The sequence below is a fragment of the Podarcis tiliguerta genome (assembly GCF_965153285.1).
Source record: "Podarcis tiliguerta genome assembly, chromosome: 13".
NCBI lineage: Eukaryota > Metazoa > Chordata > Lepidosauria > Squamata > Lacertidae > Podarcis > Podarcis tiliguerta.
The window spans coordinates 47,413,787-47,426,170 of record NC_139546.1 but is presented as its reverse complement, the minus strand read 5'-3'; the positions used below and the strand labels follow the sequence as shown (position 1 = coordinate 47,426,170).

Sequence of the window (12,384 nt, the reverse complement as noted above, 5' to 3'; positions counted from 1 at the left end):
ACTGCAGCAGTCTGATTGGTCCTAGAACAATACGATCCAAAAGGCAGCAGTCTGATTGGTCCTAGAACAATAGGATTCAGAATGCAGCAGTCTGATTGGTCCTAGAACAATGCAGCAGTATGGTTGGCAGGAACCACCCAATCATGCTCCAGATAGAAGTGAATCCACAACCTGATTGGCTTACAGTAGAATTCCAGAATTAGCCAATCATGTGCAGCCCATTGTGTAAATAATGTATATAAAGCAGATACTTTGAGGGGACTTTCATTCCTCCTCACCACTATGAGCTGAATCAAGAGCATGAAATCACTTTGCGACTCTGAGTATATTTCAGTGTCCAACCCCCGCAATGCAGGAATCTTTTGCCCAACGCTGAACCCACGTCCCTGAGGTTAAGAGTCTCATTCTCTACAGACTTCTGGCTCTGCAGTTCTGGAGCAGGAGTGTGGAGTCCTTTTTCTGCCTGAAGACCACATTCCATCCTGGGCAACCTTCTGGGATGAAGTTGTGGGTGGGGCCAGAAGAAAAAGAGGGCAGAGCAATGGGTGCAAATTGGGAGGCGGGTGGCACTGTGGTCTAACCCACAGAGCCTAGGGCTTGCAGATCAGAAGGTCGGCGGTTCGAATCCCCTAAACGGGGTGAGCTCTCGTTGCTCGGTCCCTGCTCCTGCCAACCTAGCTGTTCGAAAGCACGTCAAAGTGCAAGTAGAAAAATAGGTACCACTCTGGCGGGAAGGTAAACGGCATTTCCATGTGCTGCTCTGGTTCGCCAGAAGTGGCTTAGTCATGCTGGCCACAGGACCCGGAAGCTGTACTCCGGCTCCCTCGGCCAATAAAGCGAGATGAGCGCCGCAACCCCAGAGTCGTTTGCGACTGGATTTAACTGTCAGGGGTCCCTTTACCTTTTGGCAGGCTAGTTTCAACACACCCATGACCTACACACCCACACACCTCTCTCCTCCAACCAGGCAAGCAAGAGGCATTAATGACACATTCCATCTAGGCAAAGATACTCAAGGAGGTTGCAAAACGGTGTGGGGTGTGGCCATAGCTGTCAACATTTCCCTTTTTTTAAGGGAAATTTCCTTATTCCGAATAGGTTTCCGCTCAAGAAAAGGGAAAGGTTGAGAGCTATGGGTGTGGCCCCTGGAGCTGAGACTTCCCACCCTTGTTTTAGAGAGAACGCTATGGGATGTGTGGCAACATAAACTAAGCTTGGATGGGACCCCAGCCAAATGAAGGGCCCAGAGGAGGCCCATTTCTAACGCGGCTGATACCTCCCCTCTCTCTTTCCCTTCACCAGGAGTGATGGATAATGCTCTGGTCATGCACCAGCTCCGCTGTAACGGAGTCCTGGAGGGGATCCGGATCTGCCGGAAGGGATTCCCCAACCGGATCCTTTACGGGGACTTCAGGCAAAGGTGAATCTGCCTTTGGGGTCACACTGGGTAAAGGGAGCGTGGCCCTTTCCTGCCCTGTGCCTGTCGCAAGCCTGTAAGATTTGCTACCTTCCCCACCATTGAAAAATGCCTTTCATAACAGTAATTTTCTTGTGAGGGCAAATGGCTCTCTTTGGAGGTCATGAAACGGCCTGGTCATTGATGGCGGACAATGGACAGCAACGTGCAATTAATTAGCCAGTAAAAATATATGGAGCACAAGTCGCATTTACACACCAGCATGGTAGCTCTGCTCAGTCCAATGGTTCTTTAAAAGGTTTTGGAGGAGATGGAATTGCAACCTAGAATTCTGGCGTTCTCTTAGGACTAGAACGGCCTCCTGAGCAGGGCCAGATGTAGGTTTGATGAGACCCTAAGCTACTGAAGGTAATGGGGTCCAGTTGTCCTTTGTCAACAACAAATTGTCGCTCTTTTTTGTGTGGAATATATGAAATCAATCAGTAGGCATAAGACTCCTACCCTTAGTCTATGCTGCCTGATCATCAGTCTACAAGCACTCTTTAATATTAAATAACAGGTACAGCAGCTTGACCTACATTCAACTGTGCTTCACACCAGTCTGCAGCTGCATGCTACATGTTGCCCTGCAACCAGTCCATGCAGAATGTAGGCACTCTATATATAGAAATGAGCAAACCAGTGATATTTTAGGAAGCAGGCTAGCAGGCGGGGCCCATTACTTACATCATAGGAGCCTACACAACACAAAACACTGTTGCTGTATGTAGGTTTTTCCCCCTTCAAAGATTTTTGGGGCCCCCAAGCGTGAGAGGCCCTAAGCTATAGCTTGTTTAGCTTATGCGTAAATCTGCTCCCAGGCACTTGCTTCTGTGCCCCTAACCATATAGCCAAATATTATAAGTAATATTTAAGAAGAATAGTACATTATAACATGCTTTAATGGGACTGCTTTATTTTGTGTTTTCCTTATGGGTGCTTATTTATTGTTTGTGCCATTGGCCTTTGTACTTGTAAACTGCTTAGAAGGCTATTTCAGCACTAAGTGATATATAAATTAACAACAACAATGGTTCAAAAAATAAATAAATCATTAATCGTTCACTGACCCAAATTGAAAACAGGCCTACAGGTCAATTAAGAAATATGCCGTCCTGGTTTTATGCCCCTGTACTTTCTTCTCATCAGAAGAATCTTACAGCTTTGGCAGGGGAATCTAACAGAATATTTCCCTCCCCACCAGGTACCGTATCCTGAACCCAGCTGCCATCCCCGAAGGCCAGTTCATCGACAGCCGGAAGGGAGCGGAGAAGCTCTTGGGCTCCTTAGATATCGACCACAACCAGTACAAGTTTGGCCACACTAAGGTGAGAGGGTGGAGCCTTTGCGGCTGCTTCCAGACAGCCTGTTTATTCAGCATCCATCCTGGTTAACTTTCACATAACTTATGTGGTCATTAGACAGTATCCAGTATTTATTGAGCATTTGTTCTGATTTGATTTCGTAGAGCGGTTATATCGCAGTAATTTGCTCATGGGGTGTCTCTGCATTCCCTTTAATATTTTGTTCACCTACCCTTTTTGGTGTGTTTCCCAGTCAGTTTCTAAACTGCAAGAAGTTCATATGGATTTGTTGCTCTAAGCAAGCAATCTGCAATAAAACTTGGTACCGCTGGGGTGATTGACACCCATCAGTCGGACAGGGAAGTGTTGTATGATAGATAGATGATATTGTATGATAGATAGATGATAGATAGATATAGATAGATGATAGATAGATAGATAGATAGATAGATAGATAGATAGATAGATACAGATAGATAGATAGATAGATAGATAGATAGATAGAGGCTTAGCCAGAGATTCTCATGCCGACCCCCCTACCACCTTTCCCTCTCCTTCCAGGTGTTTTTCAAGGCTGGGCTTCTGGGCCAGTTGGAGGAAATGAGAGATGAACGCCTTTCTCGCATCATCACCCGCATCCAAGCGCAGGCCAGGGGTCAGCTCATGCGCATCGAGTTTAAGAAGATTATGGAGCGTCGGTGAGCGCCGTGATTATCCCTTCTTATCTTGCAGGTTGGGCGGGAGTAAGAATCGATTTCCACGGTATCTGGAAGAGGGAGATTCACAATAACAAGATTTCCACAGGAGTACCTGTTATTCCATTCCCACAAACGTGCTGCAGGCACTTTCCAAATGCACTTTCAGAACATTTGGTTCGCAGGGAATCTTAGTCAGCTTTGGCTATTGAATGAGCATTTGTCCCGATTTGTTTACGGGTGCGTAGATGGCGTTGCATCAAAGCAAGCGCATTGCCCCATCATTTTGCTTATCGCAGAAAAAAGAAGTCTGGTCTTTAGGTGCAGGCAGGCTTGTTTCCTCAAACCACTGTAATTGTGCAACCAAAATTTAGCAGCATGGGACAGAACCCCATCTGAAAATAGGGACATCCTGGAAGCACCTTTTGCGGTCACAAGAAGAGCCACTCTTGACGGTTGTCAGAAATGCTGGTGGGCGGTTGCTTTGCTAGGGAACGTGACTATTTAAAAGATATTTGGCTAGTACAATGGTACCTCAGGTTACATACGCTTCAGGTTACAGACGCTTCAGGTTACAGACTCCACTAACCCAGAAATATTACCTCGGGTTAAGAACTTTGCTTCAGGATGAGAACAGAAATCGTGCTCCAGCGGTGCGGCAGCAGCAGGACGCCCCATTAGCTAAAGTGGTGCTTCAGGTTAAGAACAGTTTCAGGTTAAGAACTGACCTCCAGAACGAATTAAGTACTTAACCCGAGGTGCCACTGTACATATACAGTACTTATTTATTTGCACTTATAGTCTGTCCTTCGGCAAATGGTTCCCAGGGCGAGTTACAAGCACACACAATTAAAATAAGCAAGAACGTGCAGTTAGAATCATTTTAAAAATCATTTTATATTGCGTTTTGTGCCATAAACTGTCATGTGATCCTCGGATGAAGGGCAGTACAGAAACTTAATAAAATTAATAAATGAAGTGAAAAAGGGGGTGCGTGGGAAGAAAAAAAAAACCTGTGGAACTCTACAACAATGACCACCAAGACCTCACGAATTGCAGTTTCTTTTTTTCTCCTTGTCTGGAACCTTGTTTTCAAAACCAAAAAGCAATCCGTATCAGAATAAATAAATAAAAGCAGTGGCGCAGAATACAATGCACAGCAATGGAAGAGGAGGCAAGGCAGCCGATTGGTCAAAGCCCTGGAGGGTAAAGAGTTGAAATTTTGACCAATCACTGAACACCACAGGGACATAGAGGGCTGCCTTACCCCCAAGTCGGAATATGGAGTCCCTTAGCTCAGCCCTGCCCACTGTGACAGTCATAGTTCCTCCAGGGTTTCTGTCAGGAAGGTGGGAGAGACGCTTTCTCCTGCTAAGGGACTAAATCCCCCGTTTCCTTACCCTCCTTTCCCCAGGGATGCGTTGCTGGTGATTCAGTGGAACATCCGGGCGTTCATGGGGGTGAAGAACTGGCCTTGGATGAAGCTGTTCTTCAAAATCAAGCCTCTGCTCAAGAGCGCAGAGACAGAGAAGGAGATGCAGGTAAACGCTTCTCGGATTACGGCTGAAATTTATCCAGAACTGCTAAGGGTTAAAAATAAATAAATGAAGGGCTGCCACACTTGAGTCCATCCAAAAACATCTGGAAGGCCATCGAGCGCTCCAAGCTATCCCTGATTTGCTCATTGCAGGCAGTTTATACACTCCACAAATATATAAACACCTTGCGCAACAGTGTAATTCGTGCAGAATTGGCCCTGTGACATATTTGACACGATGCTCAGTCCACATTTGTAAGAAATTAAGTTTTTCAATGTGGCAGCTCCCACACTTTCCTGCCTATTGACACCAGGCCTTTGCTGTTACTCCTTCCGGTGCCTCCTGGAAATATTTTTTGCCTATCCAGATGTGTAGGGTGTTGACGCTTTAATCGTAAGTTTTAGCTGATCAGTTTTAATAACTTTTTTTGGAAGGTTTTCAAATTATTTACAAACTGTTTGCTGATAGTTTCATTTTTTAAATTCTGTTTGTAACCTGCTTTGAGGTCGCTGGGGTTTTATTTTACAGTCAAGTGGAATATAATTTTTTATGAAATAAATACACAAACAGTGAAGGCCAGGCCGAACCCTTTGCATGCTAGTCTTCTACAAATGAGGGCCGTTATTTTCCGGTTGCGAAACCGTTCAAGCACCCAACCTCACACCTGCAATCCGAAGTTGGAAAAGGTCCCGAAGGAGCCTTGCTCTACCAGCTTTGAAACATCCCTTCCCAATATATAAACCTGCCGTTCACATTTCCTTTTAAGCAGCTACCGCTGGCTGGCTGGTTGAGTCCATCAGTCTTGTTTTCTTCTCCGCAGACAATGAAGGAAGAATTTGGGCGACTGAAGGAAGCCCTGGAGAAATCGGAGACTCGGAGGAAGGAGCTGGAGGAAAAGATGGTCTCCCTGTTGCAAGAGAAGAATGATCTCCAACTGCAAGTTCAAGCTGTGAGTGACTTTCTAAAGCCACCAGGACAAACCGCAAGGTCCTGGAGAGAGAGAGTCCTCGGTTGCTTCCATGCGACCGGCTCATTGAGCATATTTCTGGATTTGTTTGCATAAGGTTTGTGGGGAGGTTAGACAAAGTTGGTGATCAGTTGTGCGTTGATTCTGGTTTGCTTGCAGAGAGAGTCGTTGCTGCTGCATTGAGTAAGCATCTCCTCACATTCTGAAATTTGTTTCCTCATCTCTCTCTGAAATATACTCAGAGTTGAGAGTGGATTTCATGCTCTTTATTCAGCTCATAGTGGTGAGGAGGAATGAATGTTTCCCCAAAGTATCTGCTTTATAGACATTATTTACACAATGGGCTGCACGTGATTGGCTAATTCCGGAATTCTCCTGTAGGCCAATCAGGTTGCGGATTCACTTCCATCTGGAGCTGGATTGGGTGGCTCCTGCAGACCAATCATACTGCTGCATTGTTCTAGGACCAATCAGACTGCTGCATTCTGAATCCTATTGTCCTAGGACCAATCAGACTGCTGCATTCTGAATCCTATTGTTCTAGGACCAATCAGACTGCTGCATTCTGAATCCTATTGTTCTAGGACCAATCAGACTGCTGCCTTTTGGATCCTATTGTTCTAGGACCAATCAGACTGCTGCATTTTGGATCCTATTCAACTCAGTACATAACACTCTCCTTATCGCTCTTGTTACGCGACGGATCAACTTTAATGGCGGAACCTGAATTGACCGGTATATGGCTGAATCACACCCAAAGTTGGCAAGAAGCTGTGGTCTAGCTACACTGATGGCCCAGGCAGATTTCCCACCACTGCCCTGGCTGCCAGCAGCTCTGCAGGATTCACATGGGGATCCTTCCCTGTCATACCTGGAGATGCCAGGGCCAGAATCTGGGATCTTCTGAATGCAAACCATCAGCTCTGCCACCGGCAACTGACACCAAAGGATCCCATTTGGCAGCAATACTTGACTCTGTAATCAACAGCCTCTATTTTTACCTTCCTGGTAGATGGTAAAATGCAAACGACCCCTGGATGGTTAAGTCCAGTCAAAGGCGACTATGGTGTTGTGGCGCTCATCTCACTTTTAGGCCAAGGGAGCCAGTGTTTGTCCACAGATAGCTTTCCAGGTCGTGTGGCCAGCATGACTAAACCACTTCTGGCGCAACGGGACACCGTGACGGAAACCAGAGTGCACGGAAATGCCGTTTAACTTCCTGCCGCAGCAGTAACTATTTATCTACTTGCACTGGCGTGCTTTCGAACTGCTAGGTTGGCAGGAGCTGGGACAGAGCAATGGGAGTTCACCTTGTTGCGGGCATTCAAACCGCCAACCTTCTGATTGGCAAACCCAAGAGCAGGAGTCAGCAAACCTTTTCAGCAGGGGGCCGGTCCACTGTCCCTCAGACCTTGTGGGGGGCCAGACTATATTTTGGAAAAAAAATATGAACGAATTCCTATGCCCCACAAATAACCCAGAGATGCATTTTAAATAAAAGGACACATTCTACTCATGTAAAAACACACTGATTCTTGGACCGTCCACGGGCTGGATTGAGAAGGCGATTGGGCCGTATCCAGCCCCTAGGCCTTAGTTTGCCTACCCATGCCAAAGAGGCTCAATGGTTTAGACAACAGCACCACCTGGGGGGGGGGGGTGGACAGTGTGGACAAAATGCATCCTTCCCACCTAATTGTATTGGCCTCTATAGAAACAAGGTGTTTGAGGAAGGGGTAGTAGCTCAGAGGTAGAGCATTTGCTTAGCAAGCAGAAAATATCAGGTTCAATTCCAGCATCTCCAGGCAGGGCTAGGAATCTCCCCCTTTCTGAAACCCTGGTTAGCCACTGCCAGTCAGGATGGAAATTACTGAGCTATATGGGCCAATAGTCTGACTCAGTATATGTTTCTGTAAAATGGGCACATATGGAATTGACAAAACGGTTCAGGATACTGGGCAGATATGAAGCAAAGGTCAAAGTGCACTGTTGCGATCTCTTAAGAAGACAAGAAGGTGCATTGGGATCAAAACAGCCTTTTACATTATCAAAAAGTCCTAACGTATTTGTTTTATTTTTATTTATTAAATTTGTACGCCGCCCTCTACCCATAGATCTCAGGGTGGTTCACAACATAAAATCACAATGTAGAAAGCACTTTTGACCTTTCATATCCCATCTCTTTGCAGCACCTCCTTGTTCCCGTTTACTCCGTCCTCCTCAAATGCCTGAACAGATGCTTGCTTTTCCGAAAACCCCTTTCCTTCCTCTCCTCTCGCAGGAACAAGATAATCTGAACGATGCTGAGGAACGGTGCGACCAGCTGATCAAGAACAAGATTCAGCTGGAGGCCAAGGTGAAAGAGCTGACCGAGAGGATGGAGGATGAGGAGGAGATGAACGCCGAGCTGACGGCCAAGAAGCGGAAGCTGGAGGACGAGTGTTCGGAGCTCAAGAAGGACATTGACGACCTGGAGCTGACCCTGGCCAAAGTGGAGAAGGAGAAGCACGCCACAGAGAACAAGGTGCGCTTAGAGCGGCAGCGAGGCAAGTTCCCTATGTGAACCTGCCCAGGTGATAAGGTCCTTAGGTGAGCACCTGTTCCCAGCCCCTTGGACGTCAGTGGCACAGCTGGTGGGGACACAAGAGAGGGCCTTTTGGGTGGTGGCTCCCTGTTCTGAAGTGCAGGTCCAAAGGAGGGCTTGTGGGAGTGGTTGGGTGCAGGGAGACCAAAGAAGGATGTCAAAAACATCGGAATGGCCAGTTCTAGAGAAGGTGTCGACTTAGGCAAAGCAGCCTGCCGTTTCTCCTAGCCTTTGCAGACACCGCAGCAAGGAGATGGCTTTGCCCGCACCCAAACAAGCCTTCTTAATACAGCAGAGCAGCATATGTCATTTCACTTGACTAGATGAGGTCATAGGTGGCAAATACCCAAACCTGTCAGGATACTTTCAGTGGCTCCTGGTTGGTTGCCCAGGAAAGTATAAAGACAAGGGAAAGTTTCTTACCATCCTTTTTCACTTCAATATTTACAGAGAGAGGCTATAGAACCCAGCCTCTTGGATAATGGTGTTATCCGTCTCTCCCGCCTCCTCATTTGTCTCCTACGGGTGCTGCTACGTGCCCTCTGCCTTCAAGCTCTTTGCTCTCCTACTTTTAAGGCTCACCAAATTCTGGGAGATGGAGGGTCTGGGATGCTTTCTAACGACAACGTGTCAGCCAGCTGCCTCTCCAGTTCTGTCTCCCCCTCTCCCATTATTTTCCAACTTTTCCCCTCATCTGCCTCTGAGCTGTGACCTCCCTCAACCCCCTGTTGTAAACCTACACTGTCCTCCTCTTCCTCCTCCTTGGAAGGGTCAAGATGGGGAGGCGGTCTCCACCATTCCTCCTTTGCCCAGTCCCTGACAAAACCTTGCAGATAGTTCTCCTTTCTGGGCTCAGAGCCCAGCCCCCAGTTCCGCAGATAAGGATTGCATCAAAGCAGGCCAATTAGTGTAGGAATATAAACATATGTGAGCCCATTACTGCAACCACTACCAACCACAACCACTGCCTTAATCTTTCTACAAAGTGGAAGGTGGGCTTCCTGTTTTAACCTTCCATTCAAGTGCCGAATTTCAATAATTTTGTAATCCAATTTCCGTTACTTACGAAGTTTCTTTAAGTCTGAATGTCCACAGGAAAAGTTGGTGCTTTCTGACAACAGCTGTGTGGCTTCACTCCCCGAAAACAGCGATCGATTCGAAGTGCCGCGCCACTCACCCCACGTCGCTCCGGAGCCCCGAAACCGGGTCTCCCCGCGAGTAGGGGAGGCGCTACTGGCACAAGCCGAATCCCAAGCCCACGGTCTTCCTCCGACCGTGGTTTTTTGCGGGTCTCCGCCTCGCCGTGGCGGTCAGACCCTTCTTTTCGGAGAGCGGTCTCCTCCGAGACGGAGGAAATCCGCCATTGCCCAGGCGCGCCAACCCGGAAGCCTCTAATTGTGGGGTTTTCTTGACTACCAAGATGCTTCCGGGACAGTTTGCCTTTGGTTCAACACACTCCCAGATTGTGGAATTCCCTCCCAAGGGAGGTCAGACTGGCTCCCTCTTTTGTTATCCTTCCACCAGCAGGCTAAGGCCTCTGCAACATATTCTACCGGCAGGCTAAGACTTGCTTTCTGTCCCACCAGTCACCACAGACCAGGCTGAGTGATCTGAGTGGGCTGCCCTCCAGCTAAGAGCTTCTCCCCACATGCTCCTGAGACCCCCACGTGTCGATTCAAGGTTGTCCCTTCCCCACAACTCCTCACATCTCTGGGGTTTGGCCTTCCCACCAGGTGAAAAACCTCACGGAGGAGATGGCCGGTCTGGACGAGATCATCGCCAAGCTGACCAAGGAGAAGAAATCCTTGCAAGAGGCCCACCAGCAAGCTCTGGATGACCTGCAGGTCGAAGAAGACAAAGTCAACACGCTCAGCAAAGCCAAGCTGAAGCTGGAGCAGCAGGCGGACGATGTGAGTCAACAGCAGAGACTGGAGAGTCTCATGAATATGAGCATATAAGAAGCTGTTAGCGGAGCTGGAGCCTTCCAAGTGCTGGCGGACTCCGACTCCCATCAGCCCTGACCATTGGCTGCACTGGGGCTGATGGGAGATGTAGTCCAGCAACATCCAGAAGGAAACAAATCCTCCATCCTTGCGTCCAACCAAAGATCTCCAGCTCAGGCAGATCTTCTTGGTGGGAGAGAGGAGCTTTCCCCACCTTTAGCTATCGTAGTTTCTCTGCCACAGGGGTGGGGGACATTTTATTAATTTTTCTTAATATAATTGTTATTAAATTTCCTGTTTTACAATTTAGAATATTCATTTAAACAACCTTCAAATATCAAAACCTTCCCTTCTTCTCTTTCCGTGGTTCATTTTGCAAAACATAAATCCCTGTGTATTTTATACAAACTAAACCATCCAGTGTTCCATTATGACATCCGTCAAAACTTAATTTACACTGTTGTATTTATCTTAATGTTGCCATTGTTTTCAAGTGAACACAATTACCCCCATTTTTTCCAGAAACATTTTGCAGTGTTCTTCAAACGTATATTCTTCTCGTTCTCTTATTCTGTATGTTAGGTCGGCAAGCTGCGCATATTCTGTCAGCTTAAGTTGCCATTCTTTTTTAGTTGGGACCTTGGGGGTAGGGGACATTTTACGTCCTGTGGGCTATGTTGACAACTTTCCCAAGGCCGCACACTAGCAGTGGATGGGGACAGAGGTCAAACTGGGTGGATTGATAGGTGTGCTTGCACTCTGCCTCCGCAACTGGAAGGCAGCAGATCTTCTGAATGCTAGTTGCTGGAAAACACATGCGAAGAGAGGGCTCTTGTGCTCTGGCCCTGCTAGCGAGCAGGGTGTCTGTTTGGCTGCTGAGAGACTGTGGTCCTGGGCTAGGTGGGCTGTGGTCCTGATCCAGGGGGGCTCCCTCTTTCCATACTCCATCCAGGCAAATGTGCCCCATCTCCCAAAAAAAGGTTGGCCAACCTCTGATCTAGTAAAAGGTAAAGGGACCCCTGACCGTTAGGTCCAGTCGCAGACGACTCTGGGGTTGCGGCGCTCATCTTGCTTTATTGGCCAAGGGAGCCGGCGTACAGCTTCCGGGTCATGTGGCCAGCATGACCAAGCCGCTTCTGGCAAACCAGAGCAGCGCATGGAAACGCCGTTTACCTTCCTGCCACAGTGGTACCTATTTATCTACTTGCACTGGCGTGCTTTCGAACTGCTAGGGACCAAGCAATGGGAGCTCACCCCGTTGCCGGGATTTGAATCGCTGACCTTCTGATTGGCAAGCCCTAGCTGGTCTCCAAGGTGTTACTGGCGCACAGCTTCCGGGTCATGTGGCCAGCATGACGGAGCCGCTTCTGGCGAACCAGAGCAGCGCACGGAAACACCATTTACCTTCCCGCCAGAGCGGTACCTGTTTATCTACTTGCATTTTGACGTGCTTTCAAACTGCTAGGTTGGCAGGAGCAGGGACCGAGCAATGGGAACTCACCCCGTTGCGGGGATTCGAACCGCCGACCTTCTGATTGGCAAGTCCTAGGCTCTGTGTTTAACCCACAGCGCCACCCGCGTCCCATCTTGTAGACTCCCCCAAATGAATTCTGCAGTCCAAAGCACAAGAAACCACCTGTGAGTAACACCCGTTTCTTCTTGTTGTTGTTCTTGTCTGCCTCTTTCAAACCAGCTGGAAGGCTCCCTGGAACAGGAGAGGAAGATCCGTATGGACCTGGAACGGGCCAAGAGGAAGCTGGAAGGGGACTTGAAGCTGACCCAGGAGAACATCATGGACCTGGAGAACGACAAGCAACAGCTGGAGGATAAACTGAAAAAGTAGGGGACGTGCCTCATCTTAGCACGCTTTGCAGGAGCCTCGGGAAACAGGAGAGAG

General features: G+C 48.0%; 1 protein-coding gene across 1 annotated transcript in view; it reads left to right on the top strand.

The window, feature by feature from the left end:
• The window catches only part of LOC310663212 (myosin-6-like), a 56,622-nt gene that overhangs the window by 28,285 nt on the left and 15,953 nt on the right, over positions 1 to 12,384 (top strand). Inside the window, 8 exon segments of the mRNA XM_083410905.1 lie at positions 1,248 to 1,420; positions 2,661 to 2,784; positions 3,322 to 3,458; positions 4,870 to 4,996; positions 5,814 to 5,942; positions 8,242 to 8,484; positions 10,278 to 10,454; positions 12,181 to 12,326. Of these exon segments, the coding sequence (XP_083267031.1) occupies positions 1,248 to 1,420; positions 2,661 to 2,784; positions 3,322 to 3,458; positions 4,870 to 4,996; positions 5,814 to 5,942; positions 8,242 to 8,484; positions 10,278 to 10,454; positions 12,181 to 12,326 (1,256 nt within the window).